General features: G+C 33.1%; 1 protein-coding gene across 1 annotated transcript in view; it reads right to left on the bottom strand.

The window, feature by feature from the left end:
• LOC124357137 (organic solute transporter alpha-like protein) overlaps positions 1–16029 on the bottom strand; it is a 39747-nt gene extending 23718 nt beyond the window's left edge. The window contains exons 1-2 of the mRNA XM_046808622.1: positions 15868–16029; positions 2806–2956 (exon numbers count right to left, since the gene is read on the bottom strand). Of these exons, the coding sequence (XP_046664578.1) occupies positions 2806–2956 (151 nt within the window). The 5' untranslated portion in view covers positions 15868–16029. The remainder of the gene's footprint in view (positions 1–2805; positions 2957–15867) is intronic.
• Positions 16030–22963: the final 6934 nt, after the last annotated feature.

Below are 22963 nucleotides of genomic sequence, written 5' to 3'. Positions count from 1 at the left end.
ATGCATACGTAGTGTACTGTATGAGAAAGTAAGTACTATACTTTTGTAAGAAGAGTTAATTAATCGGTCAAATCGTAATAAAATCTATTTATAAAAGGTCTAGGCATATAAAACTTTTTGTTTTAGATCGATTCTCTAACAGGAGGAAATCATCAGCTATAGGTTTTTAAGCGTAGTATATCAATTGTTTAACAAAATTTAAATGTATTTAAAAATTAATAAAACACATGTGGGCTTAATTAATCCTTTGGAATTTGAGCATTGGTTCAAAGGTGTAAAACAATAAAAGCTTTCCTCCCATTAGGAATAAATAATTAATTAATTGTATAGGATTTTTAACAGCTTCTCATAGTTTATCCAACAAGTCTGGAGCCAATATGTCTGACGAGCTTAATTTTTGTGAATTCTCTCCATTCACGTTAGTGTTAAATTTCTGATTGAGAGGTAAATTATTTAAAAAAATAACCAAAAGGTAAAACAGATAAAGTAGTATAGTCCGACAGAAAATTGCCAAGAAAAGAAAATTTAGGGCTCATTGCACTATTAATTGTTTCACAAGTTGACACAGTTCCTGACAGGGTCAAGTTTGCTGTCCCCAGACTGTACCGGTAGTTACGTCACGTCTCAGGCAAGTGAGGGCTGGCCCAGCATTACGATCACCTGGCTCCTTCATCACTTTCACTAGGTGACCAAATCGACCGACCACCACGCCGCAAAGCCGGGACAACTACCGATCCAGCTCACTATGGCAGGAAAGACTGGAGGACATTGGCTGTTGCGAAAGTGTTACTTCATTGTAGTACAATGTATTTTTAAGAAAGTAAAATAAAATATATTAGGTTACTACCAAATAAGACTAAAATACATCCTACTTACATCTCGTATAACAAGATGTAACGCACCTTGTTCTGCTTATAAGGGCAATATTATTTTGCTGATAAACTAAAACTGGTTCTACCATTCCATCTTAAAAGGAATCTCAATCTAATCAAGAGGGATCGTATTAACAATACAATTATTGTGTTATTGTGTGATTAATGTGGAAAACTCCTTCTCGAAAAGTGTTAGGGAGTTTCTCTAGGTGCGAACCTCGCTCCACTGTTGTTATAGTGTACAACGATCTAGCCTGGCACACAGGTTAATCTATAACATTCAACGACAAATATATTAATCACGTGAGCTCAATTTATCTTTAAAGGCACAAACTTCCAAAATTGCAGTTCAAAGAGATCAGACGGAGATTGCTGACTAATTAGGTTTCGTCACGGTCTCGGGTTGGTGTCATCAACTTTCCTTGGACTCATTTGAATAATGACTTCAAATGGAGACCCTCATTAAAACACATTATGTTAAAATTAAATACAACTAGTTTCCACTCAGGTATTATTCAATTGTCTTGATTAACAAATGATCAGATTCATGTTTATCGGTTAAACTTTTTGCATACATATATTTTAAGGGATACCAAATCAAGGTCATCACCATCTTTTGAGTGAGTTTTCAAATCATAGAAGAGATATGTTAGAATTATGTAGGTCCTGGATATCTTGGAATTACTTAGGTAACTCTTCGAAGCGAACATTCTTCAGCCTCCCATCTCTATTTTTCATTTTCTTTGCGTATTTAACTTCGTAATTACTATCGATTTATGCTTACTTACCACCATGAAACAAGAAACAAGTTTTGCTTCTTGGTTCCAAATTGATATAACCCATAGCAACAGTTTGTTTTTCAAAACTTCGTTCTTGGGCCTACATTTTATTGTATTTTACGAAATATTATGTTACTACTATCAAGAAAATTATCTATCTAGAGAGCATTGAAAGCTTTAGAAATCACGTGATTTAATATTTTATAGTGAACAATATTATTGTATTCTTGAATATAAGAGTGATCCTTCATAGGCAATTCAAACTTAGACAAACCTTAGTTGTTCCCGCGTATGCAAGCGAGGGGCCTACCTTTAAAGTGGTCGTGCTCGCTTATACGTTGACGGGTTTCTTTGAAAAATATACCATAGGAATTTGAATAAAAATAACTAAATAGTTGGTATCCTATACATCTTTTATAACTATACTGGTTTTTTTGTTATTTGACTTCAAAAATTTTAAACAGACACCATTTTGAAACGGGGTAAAGGATTGTGTTAATATTTTATTGTCAAAAAGGTCTATCAAAGGTTAATACAATTCTTGTTTCCCAACTTTAGCTTCTTAAGTGGTTCAAAAGATATATGTTTTAAAATTTAAAACACATAAAGGCAGACGTACAACTAAAGGTTTTAGGACATACCTTCATATAAACTGTTTTGTTCATTTTTAATGTGTTGAATAAAATCCCAAAATATTGGAGCAATTTTATGGAACACCCTGTAGAATGGTTGTGAATAGAAACCGCTATTGATACAAGATTTTGAAATATTGTGTTCAAATAAATCAACGTGCATGATGTTATCGAGTGCTAAACACAGAGTAATGAACAAATTTGGTTGGATTGGCATCGGACTCTACGAAATGTTACTAACCGAAATAGTTTCGATATGCACCAGTTCTGCAATATCTCTGATTTTGCACATTCTTGTGAAATCACCCAATGCTGAGCGCTGTCGCCAATCGTAATTTACAAGCCCAATCAGTTTACCTACTGTGGAATGTATTGAGAGTAGTAAATTCCTGTGCATCTTCTATCAGAATGATCAATCTAAATATTTTACGGTACCAATAGTCATTTGAGGCAATATCAACAACTGCAATATTTGCTTCGCAAAAATTGAAAATATCCTATTGTTAAGTATTGTTAACTCACCTGTGAAGTATTGATCTAATGAAGGGATGAGGTCTGCGGTGCAGTCGGGTCTGATGAGGGAGGAGTTGTAGGGTCTAGCAGCCTCTATGATGTTCTGATCTAGAGGGTCTATCACTTCTAGCACTTCGGCGTCCGACACGTTGTACTCCATCTATACAAAGCGAGGCATGAATGTACGGAGATAAACAAATTTTTGTACATTGAATATATATACACACTTCGTTCGAAAGGTAATGTCTGTAGCTATCAATGCGATCTACAGATGTCTAAAATTCTTAGAACTGTGGAATTCATTTACAATTCGTATCTGTTTTAAAGGATAATAAGGATAACAGATGAAAAAATATAAAAATATATTACTACTTAATACATAATAAGTGGTAAAAAAACACTAAATATTCCCAATTGATACAAGGTATGGACACATTCCTAGCCACAAATAACATTTATTTATTCTTATTGTTTTTTTTCACCTAATTCATACCGACGTCTATTTATTAATAATTTATCTGAATATGTAAAAAACAACATTTATTTTAACAAAATATGTTAGATTTGTTGGTTCCAAGAGAATTCTACAGTGTTAGTAGATTCGTATTCATAGTAATAATAAACTTACATTTTGAAAGTAAAAAAAAAAAAACATTACATTACATTACATTTTGCTTATTGGTCAATTTTAAATCTATACTTTTAATGACAAGCATGAAGCGTGGCTGTCTGTAATGCTTTCTGCGTATTTGTAGCTTCTTAGCTCGCCTCAAAAATAGTAGTACTCGTGAATACTACTATTTGATAGGATAGACATTTTTATATGAGACAGAAAGACACGCAACTGCGTCCCATAAATCTCAAACTTTGAAATTTAAGGTCACCTTTGATATCTATGTGACAATTTATTAAGAAATTCTTCCCTGGACTTTTGAAATTTTTGTAGTTAGTCGGCAACCCATGCTCTCTGCCAATTATACATGTCCTTAAAAATTATTTGCTTCCAAAGAAAGGTCTCTGCTTTTGATATAACAGCGCTTCCACGTATGTCAAAATCTTATTTCTCTCCTGTGTAGAGAACCCTATTTTTATCTCTGCTGCTCTATGTAGAAGCAGAGACCAATTTGGTCTCTAATAAAATGTTTTAAGGCGGTATTCAGTGAACTAGCTAAGACACACCACTGTTAAATCTTTGTGGATGGAGTTATCTCTAGTTGGCTAATTCAGAGATGCTCAATAATGGGTTGAAAATTCAGCAGGATCAAGAACTTCAGAGGGTAGTATTTTTTAGAGATAAATCGGAGAAAGCTGCAGTTTCCTGCAAGTTCGTCCTCGAATGTTTCACTTATTACCAAACGTGTAAATTGAATACGACAAAAATATTTGAGTTCAAATCTCAAACTGATTTTAGCCTGATTAATAATAAAATATAGTATTCAATCAACCAATGCCACTTATCTTATTCAATCAGTAGTATTCGATTCTAGTAATATCACTATCTTAAGGATAACGATGGAACTACAGGGTTTGAGTGCGGGAAGTTTAAAAACAGAAATAGAATTCTCCTTTTACGACATGATCATCCACATTTTGTTATTATTTGATAATATAGCAACTCTTTTACAAGTTCTCTTTCTGAAACAATTCATTCTAAGCCATATTATCAATACCAATATTCTGGCCTCCCCAAGGAGCGGGTGTGGACTTAGTCATCCCCGGGTCTGTTACGTCTTCTCGAGTAACTACCGCCGCCGCCGCGCGCCACAGCTTTCTATCGTTGCACAATCGCCACACCGGGTCACTGCCTCGCCACTCGGCAGCAACGATTCAGCCTTCAAGTGCTCCTGCCGTCGCCCGGCCACAAATTCCCCGCTAAACGTTCAGTTCCAGTTATTCACCACTTTTTGCCTGTTATGTGCGCAGAAAAATACCGAAGTAGGTCACTTATTGAAGAAGAAGTTTTTATGCTCGTTCCAGGACAATGTCTTGCTCTTGTGATAGTAATGCCAGCAGTTCTGGTATTTGTAATAAAATAATAAAATGATATATCGTTTCCAATGTACGAGCCTATCCAAAAATCGTTGATAACAGTGAACATTAGAAATAGTTTTCCAATATCACCACAAACAAGAAACCTGTTATGCCATTGTAGACAGCAGCAACTACTCCAACGCCTGACATCCATATCAATTACGTTCGCTACTGTTTACACTTTAGTCAACACTGACTAGTGGGCGTATTGTTCGAATTCAGCAAAGAACATTTAACATATTTGAGTAGTTTTACCAAGAAAACTTTAAAATGTTGTAAATTACATAAAGAGTTATGAGGGTAACAGGATTAGCGAATCAGAAAGATATCTTTGAAAAACATATTATTCCGACACTCCAACAATAACTACAAGTTTTTTTAGATGTAAACTGGATGGTAAAGTATATCATACAACAAAACAAATTCGCGATAAGTTGACTACAGAAAGTTATTCCTCCATACTGGCATTTCAATTAAATGTTGTTCAACATGTTTTATTAGAGAGAAAGCGTGAATAGGAAAGTAATCCACTTTGTACTAACTCCAACCAGGGACGTATCTAGGATTTGAGTTTGGAGGTTTCAAGATCCATCGTCTCATAGTTCTGAATATATTATAGAACTTTTTTGAATGTTATGTATTAAAAGTACTTTAGTTTAGAAAATGGGGACGAGAACTTTGACAAATTATTTATGGAATTTATTAAATGAAGTATTATTAAAGTATTTTCTACAATTTTGCATCCTCCGCGTCATATACACAATAACGCACATGAATTTATGTCTCTATATTTTTTTCTACATGAATACCACAAACTAATTAACATATTTACTTTACCTATTCTTATATGCATGATGGTCATCTCTGGAATACCTCAGAATCGTAATAAACAATTCATAAACGATATAGTTATCTGATAGGAATATTTAAAAACGTATTATTAATTTAAGTACATTCGGCAAATACTGTAACTAATATCTTACAAAACAGTATTACACTACTATCATGCTCGGAATGCAAAATATGGTAACCAAGCAGACAGTGTATAACGCCATATTTAAATGGACGTGTAATTTAGCTACTAACGATTTATATTATATTATCATATTTACAATAAAAATACAGGGAATTCTGACTGAACAATTAAATATACGTGTCCGAATTATCCTGACATTGTATCCTAGAATCACGTTTAAGAGTTAAAACGTGGGTCCATAACTGTATAAAAAAAATATTTTTTTAATCTGTAGAAATGGATTAGTCAAACTGTGAGACTATCGATATTTTACTTGCTTAGCAGCCAGATGCAGTAAAATAAGCTTGAGTTTTCCCATGAAAATATGTTATCTCATCCAGTTTTCGCTCTTATTTTTAGTGGCAGAATTACGGGAGGTGTCTCATAAAATAAATATAATTAGTAAACATCCAAACGCTTTTAAGACTTCTCCGCTATTTTTATGGGTTATAGAAAAAAATTTAATTTTCTTTTGCACTTTATCGTTTAGTATTAAAAAAATATAAACTTTACAAAACAAACTAAAAAGCGTTTGGATGTTTATTAATTATATCTTTAAGATGAGACATCTCCCATAACGCAGTCACAAATCAGAGTGTAGACCTGCAAAGTCAACATTGTTCTTGTGGAGGGGGGGGGGACTTAAGGTCATTGTATTCAGCCGGATCTTAAATTAAGTCCACAAAAATGTTTGTTTCCGACATTTAAAAGTAAATATGTGGTTAGATCTAATAAAAGATCGATTGTCACTCGTCTTCCGGCAGGAGTAGCCTACATGAAACATCTAAGAAAGTGGGGCTGACTGTCTCAATGACCTCCAGTGTCACTGTCACTGCAATGAGTTCAAGTATTTCAAGAGTATATAAAGAGAGGTCCTTCGTGGTGGATAAGGAGGGGGCAAAAACGCTTGCACGCGAGGGCGCGGTTTTTCAGCCGCAGTTGCGAGTATACTAAAACGCTCATGTAAAAAATTGTGCCCTAGATATGTGCGCGGGCGATTGATTTTCTCCGCCCTTGAAGTCCAAGCGCTCTCCAGTTGACAGCTGCCTATCATCTGAGACAATGTGTGAGGTTTTGTGCTGAAAACTTCAGCAAGTAATCGCCTAGGTCTACACTTATTTAAAACGTTCCTACGTGGATAGTTCAACGTAAAACACTGAAAATAGAAAACTTAAAAGTCCTAATGGAACAACTATTCAAAGCGCGATCCGATCGCCAGGCCTAGTACTTAACATTGACGGGATCTAGTGCAGCACTAGCGAATTAGTTGGTCGTAGTAACTAACCTCAGTGAGACGTCTGTGTTCGGATCGTCTTTTCTAAACACAATTTATAATGAAGACCAACAACTTAAGGTGTATTTAGCCACTTGCTCTCAAAATAAAGTTGAAAAGATTTATCTGGCATGTTTTAAAATTATAAGTGTTATAACTATTTCTTATTTGTAGGAGGAAAAAGTACGGGGAGGGTTTTGTGATAACGGACACGACAAATGTCAGTTTTCGAAGGATTATTTCTGTGAAACCTCCTAGCTGTAATAATCCTATTTGTATATTATGGCCATTTTGCTACTTACTTACAGTGTAATAAATTACTAATGTAACATTCGAAAACTCTAATAACTAATATTAGTAAGATTATTCACGCGGCTAAATAGTAACACAAATTCCTAAAAACATGAAGTAAAATATTATGTCGTGAAAATCGAAGTTTAATAACCGGAGTGTCACAACTCGTGATTTCCAAGCAACCGAACAGAATTAGGACGATAGTTTACAATGCAATTAAAAAAACTCTAACTTTAATTTTAAGTGATTCCGATTTTAACACTGAGGGTCTGGGAAGGTTAATAAATGATTGCCTAGTCAAAGTGCTTTTAGAAAATAAGGCCGGAGTAATAATACTACAAGACACACATGTCTGAGATATAAAGTGCAGTGAAAGGAGAAACATTCATGGATGTAAGCTTGTAGACAGAATGGGCACAGGGTTTATTAGTGTCAGCATAAACCTATATTAGACAAAATATCAGCCTGCCATAAAAGTAGTTATAGCAACATATTTTCTGTAGCGGTGAAATTGTCTGAAACTACCTTTGTCAGCGTTTACAAAACTCCAAACATCTGGTGGTCTGAGACTGTTCTAGCCTGAACATCAATACGGTACGTTGGCGATTTAAATTATCACAGCCGGAGGTGATACTCCTCTAACATTACAGTGGCATGGACCTAGCGAGTTTTGGGTATGCTGAAAATAGAAACATTTCCTATTTTTTAAATAGAAAACAAAAAAATCGATGATTTAGAATCCAAATCCCAATCGAAAAGGCTGGTTTCGAATACATTCGCTACTGTCGTAGCTATGCGCTTGCACTTGTAATAAATTTAGAATAAGTTTGAGATAAAACTATCAAAATATTTTAATTTGACACCTGTGTTCCATTTATCGATCTGACTTCAGCACATGACACTGTCTGGAAGAAAGACTTTCTTGCTGTGTATTTTCAACGTAATGCTCTCTAGTTGGTTGACTTCTTTGATTTAAGGAAGCACTTTTAAATAACTGAACAACGGCGTTCTCCAGGAGTTTGTACTAGCTCCTCTATTTTTAATGTTCAGTTTAGTCATCATAAAACGCAGTCTATATAAGTCACGTATAGCGATGATTTACACCAGTCAACCAGTACAAGGATATTAAAGCAAGTGAGGTGGCACTACCAAACAACCTATCTATCTATTATCTAAAATTACTTTATAATCTCGACGTTCAGTCCAAGCCCAACAACAACGGAAATATTTTACTCGGCTTGAGCTGGATAGCCAATTTGGATTGAACATCCAAAATTCGGTTGTATCGAGCTTAAGGATATCGAACACTAGCAGAAAAGAATATCTACTACATATACATTCACTAGTGGGTGAGTATTGTGCAACGCGCCTGTATTGTGGAGTACGCCTGTATTGTGTAGCACGCATGTATTGGTGCATTGTGCAAGTATTGTGGATTTGTACAGTATGTGTTTATCCTGATATATTGCGGACTTTCAAACTGTTGCTTGATTTTTTGACGTACACTATTGTATTTTTTAAATATATGAAATTGGCTTGCTCATCATAATGTGTTATTGATTGATAAATGTTCAATACTCCATGGAGTATTGGTATGCCTGTCTTATTAGCAATTTCTGGATTGTTTAATATTTTAGAGCCAGCAATAGACATTTAATTTTTTTTATTATAAATGCTGTCCGTAATAAACTATGAGTATATTTCTGTAATTACTCTGTTTTTACTCTTTGGCAAAAGTAGAATTGTTTTAATTCTATTTCATAGTTATATTGTTCCAATTTTGAAAATGATCTGATTCCCACAGCTAAAAAATTAAATGTAAAAATATGTATTATAATAATATAGAAATTATTACAAAATATAGACATAATAATTATTACTGTGCGCGTTAGTAACCCTTATAATACAGTCTTAACTCAATCTCTCAAAATAAAGACTTTTTCATTTCATTTCATAATACGACATGTATGTAATGTACTCAGCTGCTGAATTATAATTTTGTTCTTTTTTTATTTTTAGTCTCTAGAGGGAACGTTTTAATATCAGGATGAGAGTCAAGTTTCAAATACGATCTGAGTCAGTATTACGTAGACATACTTGGCCAGTGCCAGATGTGGCCCAGTTTTTTTTGTATATGAACAGATCTGATTGATCACCTTCTTGTGTTTTGTAGGTCATCGCTCAACATTTCAAAGCCTCTATTCGAAGCTATCACTCCGAGACTGCTAGTTATCACCGTAAGCACGGATATTACGAATAGAATATCTATCTACTGTTCTACAGTGCTGAACGTACTAAGGGAGAATTGCATTGTAATAATACATAATATGAGGCCTAAAGTAAATCCTTAGCTAGATATGCTTCTAGGTTCAAATGTTCTTGAAATCATCTGCATCAAATTTTATCTCTTGCAACTTTATCACACTGTAGTTTAACGCTATCTCGTTTCTTATTCTAAAAAAGAAAATAATTTGACGAAGAAGATAGCATAAAAATATCGAAAACTTACCAATATGTACCAAAGAAGCCATATAATTCGTTGTTTCGTCATACTATTATTCGATAGGTCAAACTTAAACCAATAACGACATAACTCCACTCCTCCAACTAACTCATCTGTAAAAGCGGGCAAGTATTAGTGGTAGTTTCAGTTGACTAAAGATTGCTCTCCATAACAAGGACGAAATATTTCAAGAACGTATATACAACGTGTTTCGATGTGGTGCCGATTGTGTGTGTGTTTTGAGTATTTTTACAGCACTATAAATCATGCAGAGGTATGTTCAAAATTTTACAGCTTTAAAAACGTTTTACACTTCGTGTTCGTAAATTTATCACGTTTAAAAATGTTATCTTCTTTTAAAATGAAGGATGAAGTTCAATGATCCTATTGGATCATGGCGTTGGACCCTATTCAGGGGACTGTAAAATTCATAGTTGCTGCTAGTAGATCTCCTACCAAAAAGCTCCCCCTCTTAGTAGAAGAGCAGCAGAAGGCAATGCGGCTGAGAATGGATGGGCTGTTAATCATGCCTTTAAAGACTTTAATTAATAGTTCATTAGCAATATACTGTTAGTTAATGTACTGTTTTGACGCAAGACAAAACTCAGAAGTGAATTTTAAAATTTGTGCTTTGTTGAATTGCTCTAATAGCAAATACAATAATAATTAAATTATGCGTTCTTTTGACGTGACAACGTCTTAAATTAGGTTGCGGCTCGGAGTCACTCATGAAAAAGTGTAACGCCCGGTAACGTTACGATGCCCGTCCAGTGAGTCCGCCGCACGGGATCCGCACGGGATAAAGCAGATAACTGTGGGTCCGCCGCACGGGATAAAGCAGATAACTATGTTTATTCGTGAAAATGTGGAGTGCTTAGATTCGTCATTTACAACAACTACAACAATAAAGGTAAATAATTGTACACTGATATTTCATTATCGTAAACTATGATTGATTGATTAATTGTTAGATTGACACAAAAGTTGAGAAACTGAGTTTATAGGTTATGTCATACTATTGACAAATGTTGATAGTGTTAAGTAAATTATTAGTTTAAATCACTCTGCAATTAATCGTAATTCAGTCGAATGAGAAGAAACAGCGCGTATTGCTAGTCAAACATTTAAAATAACAAATTATAACCTCTAACCTGTCATAACAGTGCGACCAAACAAACGAACTAAACCGACCAATCACCACGCGCGGAGTTAGAATTTAACTGTGTTTAGCAAGAATTTCAAATTCCAATTTTAGTAAATGTTTTATTCAACTTTACCATTTACAATAACAAATTTTAATTAATTTCAAATTATGTACAATGTTTTAGTAAACAAAATATATTTCTATAGTTAAAATTTGTGCAATTCTTATTTTCATTCAATTCCTTGTTCCTATTGTGCAATTTAATAATATTCGTATCAATAAATATTCTACCGAGAAAAAGACGTTGTCACGTAAAATCTTCGCCCGTAAAACCGACTTTACAGGCAACCATAATTTTTTATTTATAATCTATTTCAAGGAATAAAATTTGTCTTAACTTTATCGCGGTCACTACTTGTTTGCAACTCTAAAGTTTGCACATCGCATTGTCGCACACACTTGTTGTTTGAACAAAACCAAGGTATTTCAGTCTACTAATAGGCTGGGGCACGAGATTTAGTTATACTATACCGTGTACTATAGTTATACTAGTAGGATACTATGTTAAGCTCATAATAATAAAATCAATATTTTAAGCTATATATTTATCTGAAAACAGTAATAAAATAAATAGGCCTATTTCAACTGTAAAGGACTGTCTCTGTAAAGGTTTTACCAAATCTAAAAACCTTCTCAAGTACGATCATTACATTTTTTCCTAAGAACAAGATTTGAAAGTATTTGATCATCTAATAAATATACGGTTTAAACTTGCTAGTACCGTAACCCTTTACCTTTTTTTTGTTAATCCTTTACTTAGTATGCATCCCTTTAGATATGTCATCCTGACTGTTACTATTCTCGATACTGGCATACTCACTATATACTGCCAAGAAAAAAGTTAAAAGGAAATACACCATTATAGGATCTTTTTCTCTTAATCTTTTAAATATTGAACATAAATAAAATCAAAATACATGAACTTTCGTAATGCTACATTTTCTATTAATTATTTTCAATCTCTTGCAAAAATCGGGATAATTAATCAATTTCTAATTTATTTTGTCTCACTGAATAGAAGAACAATCCGAAATATCTTACGCCATATAAGAAATAACATCTTTAAAATTTTGAGTTTACGTTTAGGTTTTTTATAATAAAAATGAACTTTAAAACCATTAAATTAAAAACATCCTTTTTAAATGATAAAAAGCACACACATAACTTGTAGTTCCTGGTTCTGCCGTGTCACCTCGCTGTGGTATGATTTGCTTACACCGCTCAAGTATGTATTTTGAGTGATAGATTATTTGTCGACCTGAGGAAAAGGTCAGAGTTCAGCCTCTAAACGTACTATTTATTTGTTTTCTTAACACTTAACGGTGGTAAACACCCGTAATAATCAGAGTGCCCATTCAGGTATTCCACTACCAAAACTATCTCATTTGCAAAACAACGTTTATTAAATTACATCATAAATAATGACCTTGGTTAGCTATAAGCGATACCTGGAGTAGACAGACATTCTCTCCTGTCAAACCATACCTTAATTAACTTGTTCTTTTAGAGGAGTTTAAAAATTTGACGTAAAACAGTGCTTCAAAGTGTAAAGGATTTTTAACAAAACGGAATAAATTTTATTGTTCAGAAATATTACGTTGAATGTGTCCGTACTAGGGCTAAATTATACAGAACGATTCTAAGTTCTATATGTTTTTTTAGGATACTGAATACGAACATTTCTAAGATAAACTATGAAGTACGAGTAGATCTAATTGAGCTTTGAAACTTGTATGTACTATCTCACAATCATTTATAGTTGGAGTCAAGGGTTCACTCACGAAATGTACAAGGTATAATTAAAGTTGATTATCAGAAATATGAGAGCCAAACATATAACAAATCAAAAGTATAAGATTTAGCGTTACAGTGGAAATCAGAATGTGAAAGAAAAATAATGAAAGTATTGAATAATCAAAGACGCTCGTACGTAAACCAACAATAATTAAATTTCTCTAGCTATATCTGAAATACAATCCATAGGATTTTCTAGCAATAATTAGGCACGAAAACTACGATAGTGTAGTCCTAATGAGCATAGAACTGGCCGGACTTGTTTTCCAAGAATTTAAAAAAATTTAACTTGAATGTAAAAGTAAAAGTTGATGTAACTTTTTCGGATTTGTAAGGAAATAATTCTTCACAAGCTCACAACTGAATTGTATAAAAATCTTGCCAATCGCATTATGTTTCTTTATGAAACGTGTTATTGCGACTCCTCCACATCAACATTCCTAAAAAAATTTAAACCCCCTAAATATAATTTATTTGGAAATTCTCAGACCACTCAGTTCATCTGAATGAGTTTCTAATTTTTGGGAATAGTGTCCAAATGCTATGATTCAATTGCAATCACCAACTTCGGAGAAACTTAGAGCTAAGTGCAAGGAAGTTCGGAGAAGTTGTGGGATGTAGATAGGCTTGTTTTTTTATACCGACTTCAAAACCGAAGGGATACATTCAGAAATTGACGATAGATTTGACTTGGAAGATGAAGGAAATCAGTACGATCCTCCAGGAGCTGAATCTGGTCACGTGGAGAAGGTAATACGTATTTCACGTGAAACCTTCTGGAAGGTTCTTTTTCTAGAGGCAATAATTACAACATTCTATACTTCACAGCGTCCCTATTGAATAACACTAACTCTATTTACACTTTCACTGGTACAATTTCTCTGCCGATGTTAGAACCAACACCCACTCTTCTTCAACGTTCCGCACCGCGTTCAAGGCAATTCATTAGTTTATTTGGTTTTGCAAGACTAGCCCAGGAAACAAACAAAAAGGGTTATATATTTATAAATGACAGCAGATATTACTTTACAAATTATTTTACAATACAGCTTGCAACTGCAATTAAAGTAAAAATGAAATATTTGAAATGATTTCCCAAATATTAAATGCACATTTTATAACTAATGTAATAAATGCAATTTTGTGAAGAACATTTTATTTGCTACATGAAACCTGATATTATTGGCGAGAAAGAGTATAAAGTTAACGTTTCTACTCAAGTAAAAAATGTAACTGCTAATAACGTTACTATCAATAATGAGATAATGAAACTAGCCACTTCCACAAGGTAAATGAATGAGAAAGAACATAGCTAAGCATATTCCTTTTCTTATTTTCGACTTTATATATAATCTGAATCGACTATACTTTCCTATTTGGTACTAAAGCTATGCATTTGAAGAAAACTAAATCTGATTTAATTTTGTAAGAATGCTTTTTTGATAAAAGCATATTCACCCAAGTTATTTGGAATGATAAAGTATTCTATCGCTTTTGTCGAAGGATCAGCACGCCATTTTCAGCGTCTTCGAGCGGCTGCATCTCTGTTGCCCAATAACCATAGTTGTATGCGACGTGTAGTAGGTTACATTTTGAGATCTCTTATTTTATATAGAGTTCTTTTCTTAAATACTCATAATTTTCAAAATACGAGATAAACTGACGGAGGTGCTATATTTTTAAGGTATTCTTCGATTTTCTTCACACTCCCAATCTTTTTTGGGGTGGCATCAGTGAATTCTGATTTGGCATGACGAAAAACATTCAGAATTGGTGTAAAGCTTTTTATTTGATTATAAGCTAAATGACTATATGATTATTTTATTAGTTAATGGTGCAAAATAACTCGACAAAAAGGATTACGATTTTATTGAAAATTAAGATTATGCGAAAAAAATACTTTAAATGGTTGAATAGTGCTTCATTTACTGTAAGTATTCTATTCTTATCAGTTTACCTGTACGACACAATATCGTTGTTGAGCACTTAAACGGCCAAAACAACACAATTAAATCAGATTAATAAATGACAATTTTCTATTATTTACCTGTACTTATATGAAAATAAATTAACTGTGCATAGGATTATATATAAGAAATTCGTAGAGAGCATATCTTCGCTAAATACATGTACTAAGTTAACAATCAAATTACACGTTTATTGACACGTTTAATTACAAATTACAATTTTATGTTAATCCTCAGTTATTTGAGTGTCTTCGTGTACCTGTCCCGGACTTTTCGATTCACGTAATCTGATATAACTTAAAATTGCAATTTAAATTAGATTAATAATACAAAAATGTTTTCCAAAATATAAAAAACAAATTTCTGCGCTCTACTTTTGAATAATATTTTATATTATTTTTTAATAGTATTTTGTATAGTCAAGTTCAGGTCCCATAATTTCATATTTTAATGAACATTGATACAAAAATCGTATCAAAATAGTCATGAGACAATACTTATCAATATTTTAAGGGTCCTAAAGCGCTGTGTTACGTCACATCTTCTTATAATGGACCCATTTGTTCGTTAAAAAGGGTGGTTTACTGTAACGTAACAAAATATTCTTTTTTGAATTTTAAATATATTAATTTATATTTGTGTTCTCTGTTACTTTTTTAAATGAGTGTTTCAGTTCAATATAGAGACTACGTAGCATATATAATAATACAATAACATTTTAAATTGTAACAAATGTTTTAATACTTGCGATTTTTAATTTCTTTATTAATAAAATGCAAGATTATATGTGTGTTAAAAAAAATATTTATAACATTTCTAACTTATGGTGATTTCAGTTAACACGAAGAAACAAATTATATGATTATCAAATATTTACTATAATATGTACTTAATTACAAAAACACGATTAAAGAGTAGTGCAAGTCAGCTAGTTAATGTACTAAATTTCTCCCATATTTGGTACTAATATAAGCTTGAGAAATTGATTACCTTTGGTTTGTTTATAAACGAGTTGCACGATGGGAGGCCGAATACATAACACCGACTGCGAGTGGCCGACAAACACACGGACACGAACTTCTCTCTGCTCCGGCAGGGCCGGACGGGCTCGACTGACTGATGCTGCTGACAGCCCAACAGCCCACAGCCACAGCCCCCTCTCTCACACGCGCAATTTCTAGGGTACTGAACCGATTTTGGAACTAAAACAACTGACTTGGAAATAACCAATATTTTTGTAATTGACTGAGCGCTAGCGAAGCCATCACTCGAGGGATGAAGAAATTCATTTCTGTAAAAAAGTAAAAAAATCTTCACCAGGCGAAGTTAGGGCTCAGAAGTGGTCTCTAACGCCTAACCTGGGGACCAACGGCTTAAGGGTAGTCAGAAATGGCAGGGTAGGCGAGTTGCTCGCAAGGACAGGATCGCTCAGCGGTCGGTCATCCATCTAAGCAGCAGCCGCCAAGCTCGACGTTTGCTTGATTCGGTTCCACAATAACTACAGTTCACGCTACAATGCGCCGTTGTCAGTTTCCTGTCTTCCTGTTCGCAAAAGAACTGGCGCATAGACTTGAAATTTTGCATGAAGCTTCGTTTCTATATAATAGAACAACGAGATGATTTAATGGCAAGAAGATTGGCATACAACTTAAGCGAAGCCTGTTACGCCGACAAGTTGATAATGTTTTCATTTATTAAGTCTAGCAAATGTATCTTCTATTATGCCGGAAACTCTTTTTTTGACTAGATTCAGCATAATCTTGAGGCTGGCATATTTTGATTCCATTGGAGTTTCTTCCAGGAACTCCTTTGGCATCTTAAGAGTTATAATCGATTCTTCTATTGCACTTCGCAAAGTTCTGTTTACATCTTTTCCGCGAACAAGAGCATTCTGATGCCATCCAAGATGTTCATTTAACAACTTGACCAAGGACTAGGACAATGCTGATAAGACCAGTTGAGTTCTGTAATAAAGTTCCTTGGAGGTCGGAATGAATATGAAAGTGGTTCAGGGCTAGGCTATGTTTAGATTGGGTTTTCTGTCACGGGACATTCGTACAAACCTTTTCGATGAGATGACCTTGTGAAGACGGCAAGGTTGGGTAAGGGATGGGATTTGACATTGGACACTGGGTTTCATCAACCAATATATACAGCTAACATTCTATGGTTGATTGTAGGACTGTAGGTCCACGCCTAATTTTGACGAGGGTGGCTGAAATCACATTATTGCAGGGTAGGACAGTTAGTCCACGCCGACACCCGTGGACTACCAATCCTACTAGCCAAAACTGGCCTGGCCATGTAGGCCTATTAGTTTTTCTACTTGTACTCAGGCTATAGATGAAGTTTTCACTCAATTCGTACAGCAAATTGCGAAGAAAGTAAATATTAACAACAGTTTACTCAAACTAAAACATAGCTATCACATACGAAATAGATTACTAATATTGTGATTACGTTTTCAAACAAATCCCAAACAGGATCATATTACTATCTGAGAAGGCATGACTATGAGTCATTATAGTCATATTCATCTACAGTCTGTGTTAATTCCCCCCCCCCTTCTTGTTACATCGTTGGTATAATGCTGTGTATACAAGTAGACTTACACGTTAACTGCAATAGATAGTTTATTGTTGTATTATTAATGTAAAGAATTAAACCAACCATTTGTTTGTTCCGTATCCCTAATAATATGTCAATCCTCGTAACGTAGTGTTATATTTGTTGTGACATAACGGTGCCAAATCCCGGAAATCCTGCAATCCCTTTAATATGTCACATTTGTATTTGTATCAAATTAAATTAAACAGTTAACTATATGAAGCCAATATATTTTATTGCCTTAAATAGTGGCGCTTAGCCTATACAAAAAAGGAAACTTATCTGCCTACAGACATACACTTATGTTATATAATAGTTAATAGTCAGGAGCTAAATTACACTACCAATTAAATTTGTAATAGAAATATAATGAAATTAGGGAAATGTGATAATAATTCGTAGTAACATCTATTATTGTGTAAATTAAAATAACAAAACTGCAGCATCTACAATTATTCAACAACTTTTGAAAACTAATAATGATCTCTTATTAGAAATTCCTATTTTTGAATTACTAGTAGATTATTTAATTAGAATTTGCAAATTAAAGTTTAACTATATAGTAACACTACATTACCCTAAAATTAAAGTTAACTTTTTACTTAGAAGTTATAATAATTTTAATATAATTTGGAAGAGAAATAACTTTACCACCGAATATTTTTATTTAATGAAATTGCAGTTTATACAAATAAATGTTTACTGTAAGCTATTGCCTATTGTCAAGGTAGATCAAGTAAACTAAGGAATTTACATATTTATATCTCTAAAATTGCGTATTTAAATTTCACTTTTATGTATATTATTAATGTTTAGTGATAAATATTGGTACGAAAGTGCTGCAGCACTATAATCAGGAATAATAATGGATGAAAGTAATTACCTCTAAACCTTAAATTTTTTATACCTTCTCTCTAAGTTGATATCTAATCTTATTTATATCCACGATTTTACTGTGACAAGTTTAATCCTAATCTAATCGAAGTACTAAACCATAAAAAGTAAACCAGAAACAACGGTCCTAGTAAATAAATTAATATAGAAAACTAATTACGTATAATATTAAATTTAGGATAAAAATATGTAGAATTAACTTATATTATGTGTGAAAAGCACAATAATGAAATCATCACATTAATAATCGTTTATAGTTAACGGTGCCTAATTTATGTAATATGCTCTCTTTCATACTACATGGGGACAGATGAGTACATTAAAGCTCCTTAAGTAAAATAATTTATAAAAATAAAGGAAGTACAAATACTACATTACACATAAAATAAATGTAGTTGCATATTAATTCAAGTTAGTAGTAGGGCCTATGCGAACCACGTGTTTCACTGAGGTTGCGTGCAAACTAAATCTATATCTTATTTCACTCTGGAGATGTCTAGCAGTCAGATAGACTGACGCATATAATACAGAAAAGACATTTTTATATTCCCGGCAGATAAAAAAGATTTGTATCAGCCTACTAACTACGTGATAAGCTTGTTTGTCATTTTATTCAAAGTGATGGAAAGCCAAATTTCGTCGCTGGACATGCAATTTGACTATGTAGAAATGAAGTTTATGACAAGTTAAAAGCCTGCACATGATCTTTATCGAGATATCTTGTCACATGACACATTTACATTTTTGTTCATTGAGATATGCTTCATAGCAGTGTTTAAGTAATAACAGTTCTGGTGATGAATAGACAGTACTAAAACGCAAGAGTGCGCTGAAATCAAATCTTGTCACCAACTTTTAGCATTGTTTTTCAATTTATGATTTTTGTTTACTGTATGAATACACTACACGTGTTAAGAACTCATGTTTCCAACAAATTAGAAGAATACTACCTGATGACGATACCTCAGAAAAACTCAAAAACATTTTATCTAGTTTTGATGCAAGATTATATAAGGAAATAAATCGATTTCTGAAAACCATAAAAAGAAACATATAGCATAATAGTGAAATAATGATCGAAGGCAATCGCAGATGAAACCAGTGCAAAACATTCTTTTAAGTGAAAATTGACTTCATGGTGTAATTCCAAGTCAGCCGTAAGGCATTTAGATAAAAAAATACGGTACACCTTTAAATCTTAAATTGAATGTGTTCATCTTGTTTACAAATTTATTTATTCTCGTATTTTCTCGTTGCCATCATGGTTACCCATTAGAACAATGTAAAAATATTTCATAACGCTGTCCCATGGAGTAGCAAGAATCGTCATCGAACTCAACGTTGCAAATATAATAAGAAGTTTCAGTCCAAATTTCAGGTCTGAAAGTCCCTTCATTTCCGAGATATCGTGTGGGCACACAGAGAGGTAGACAGGCCGAAATACAGTATAATCTTTCCAGTTCCACGATTGATAGACTTCACTAACTTTCAGCTAAAATACACTTCTAAAATATATTTTTACAACATAGAAATAAACAAATCATAAATAAAAATGTAAACAATTGGTGCTAAATATCCTAAAGTAGCCTACAGATATTGCATTGTTAACATAGGCAGTCGAATAATTGTTGTTATGACTACAAATGACTTCACGTCGAACATATTTGATTTAAAACAGTCAAATAAATATCCTATCGTGATAATTATTTTTGGCAAATACAATTCAGATTTTGAAAAAAAAAAATATCATCACTTGGAATGCTTATTATAAACTGATATACCATATGTAAGATAAGTCTACTTCTATGCAAACATTTCTATTTCAAATCCAGCTTGTAGGCCTAAACTTGCAAAATAATTCACATTTTACAGCTACATGATGGCTGAATTGCACATAAAATCATAGACTACATAGTATATATTCTCGTGGCTAAAAATATTATTTTCTTTTCAATGTGTGGAATTTATTCTAATGAGTTTTGAATCAGCTATCACGTTAAGTTTTGAAAATTTATTATCCTGACTGTAATTGTTTAATATTAACACTATCTGTAATTGAGAATTTTAATGTTTCCCCTTAGCTACAAAAATAATGACTTTATTCACGAAATGGGTTAATTAAGTAGAAAATTAATGCATTAATCTGTTTTGTTTTTCATCGTGGGAAAGAGTTATGAATGTACATTACTTATTTATAAAAAGTAAATAATGTGTTCCGTAGTAGGTAGCGGTAGACCTACGTGCATGACAATAATATAATGGTATGGTAATTCTAGTATAATAGTTATGAAACAGTATTTAAAACAATCTTAGCATTAATAATTAATACTTTTAATATTTATTTATAACAGTTTATCAAATACATTAATTTTCTTCAATACACGGTATCAACCAGATGTGATTCAGAAATATAAAAGGGTCCAAAAATATGATTTGTGGCATTGAAATTATATTGAATACAAATTTTGCCTCATATGAAACCTTTTATTGATGTGGTATGAATTCTAAATTATTATTTTTATTATTAAATGGTTGTTTCTATTAAAATTTCGAAATTGATTTGTTTTGTTTTGTTAAAACACGAATTTACTGTACAATATTAATAATACTTCTGATCTATTTTACATTTAAGTTTAAGGAACAGTGTTTTGGGGCCCTCAAGTCGAGGAGTAAAACAGTGTTTATGAGTACATGAAATAACTGGAATTTCTATTCAATATTTCAATTTAAACGATTTCAATAACAATTAAACTATTTTAGGCCAGATTGTAGGAATCACACAGCTGAAGTTCTTAGCTACTATCACATGTCAGTTTAAAATGGAAGTTGATTTTGTGTTGATGGCCCCCAGTCGAGAATATACGAAAAAGATTGGGCTGACTATGCATTTTCAGATTATTTTTAACATTTTAAAAATGGCCGACATTTAATTTTTGTTTTATGAAAATATTTAATAAACCACTGTTTTTATCAAAAGTTTAAGACATAAAAGTTTTTAAATAACTTTCCTTTCTAAGGATACGCCATTAAAAAAGTTAATAAATAACAATTTGATCGAGGGTTTACAATTCATATTACACATTCATTCTATAATGGCCCATAATTTGACAGTATTTGAACAGCAATTATTTAAATCAGCTGTTACTGTAACTAAATTGCAACACTGAAATTGATTATTGAACCTTTAACACCTAATAAATGTAAACATAACTAAATTAACACGTTTGTAAGATCAGTTTGCAATTGATAGTGTTATGGAAAATAACTATTTATTAGATGTTAAAGGTTCAATACTCAAGTTCAGTGTTGCATTTTAGTCACAGTAACTTCTGATTTAAATAACAGCTGTTCAAATACTGTCAAATTATGGGCCATGTGTAATACGAATGATTATGAAGTCTCAAAAAGTTTTTCTCATTTGGTAAATTTCTATTTGGAAACCTTTGTGTATACAAACGACGAGCATCAGCACGGTTGCAGTTTGCAAGGCCATGCATCAGGTGCGTTGTCTCTAGAAAAGAATACATGTTTTCTATAACATTACCAATTGCAAACTGATCTTATAAAGGTGTTAATTTGGTTATGTTTACATTTATTTGATGTTAAAGGTTCAATAGTAAAGGAAAGACAGACATTTGAAAATTATTGTTTTCTCTTACAACTCTATATTTAGAAACACTTGGTCAGGTACTGAAGTACAATCCCTTATTAAAACCCGTGAGTCGGACAGTGAGTCCTAGGTCGTGATCATGGATCCAGTGTCCCCGTTCCTTAAAAAATAAGTAAGAAATGGCCCCAACAATTTTACGACGTCGACTGACAGTCCGTTTACCTCCATGGATAAGACCCCATTGGTTGTGACTTTTTGGTGGAACGTTTATTAATATATGCTAAGAAAAGTCTATGATAGCTAGTAGTAACAAAGCTACAACTGTCCTTCATTCATACTGTTCTAAAACATACGCATTTACGTATGTCTGGATCCACAATTGGTACGATATTTTTACAATCTCATAAATATCAAAATGACATGGTAAATGCTATTGACAGAGGGCCTTTTAGACTCTACAGAAATCACATTTGAAGGTAGCGGTCATCAACGAATAAAATCTAGAAAACAAAATTATATGAATTTAAATTTCCGTCGGCTTACTTAGAAATTGTGGGTTATAAGTGTTGCTTTAATTATGGAGGAAAAACTCCAACTCAGAATTACATTATCTAATACAGTTGAATATGCATGTTCCAAAATATATTCTGAATGTCTCCACCCAATATCTATTCTATTAAGTTTATTCGAATTATGTTTATTATATCGATGTTACATGAACGGTTGACAAAGCTTTCGCGGCGACGACTTGGCACACATCTGTACAAAACAGAGCGAAGCGAACAAGCGAGAAGTATACAATGAGTGGCCTTACTGAAGGCAAGAAGCGACAAGGTAAGAAGTCTGGTTGATGGCGGAAACATAACACGCGTGTCGGCGAACTAAAAAAGGGAGAACGAAATAAAATTACTGGCCGTTCAACTGTGGCTGGCGACTTGATAGTTCCCACAAGATCCGGGGAACGTCGACCTAGAG

The sequence above is a fragment of the Homalodisca vitripennis genome, chromosome 3, assembly GCF_021130785.1.
Source record: "Homalodisca vitripennis isolate AUS2020 chromosome 3, UT_GWSS_2.1, whole genome shotgun sequence".
Classification (NCBI taxonomy): Eukaryota; Metazoa; Arthropoda; class Insecta; order Hemiptera; family Cicadellidae; genus Homalodisca; species Homalodisca vitripennis.
The sequence above is the reverse complement of the archived record's forward strand: the minus strand, read 5'-3'. Positions and strand labels throughout refer to the sequence as shown.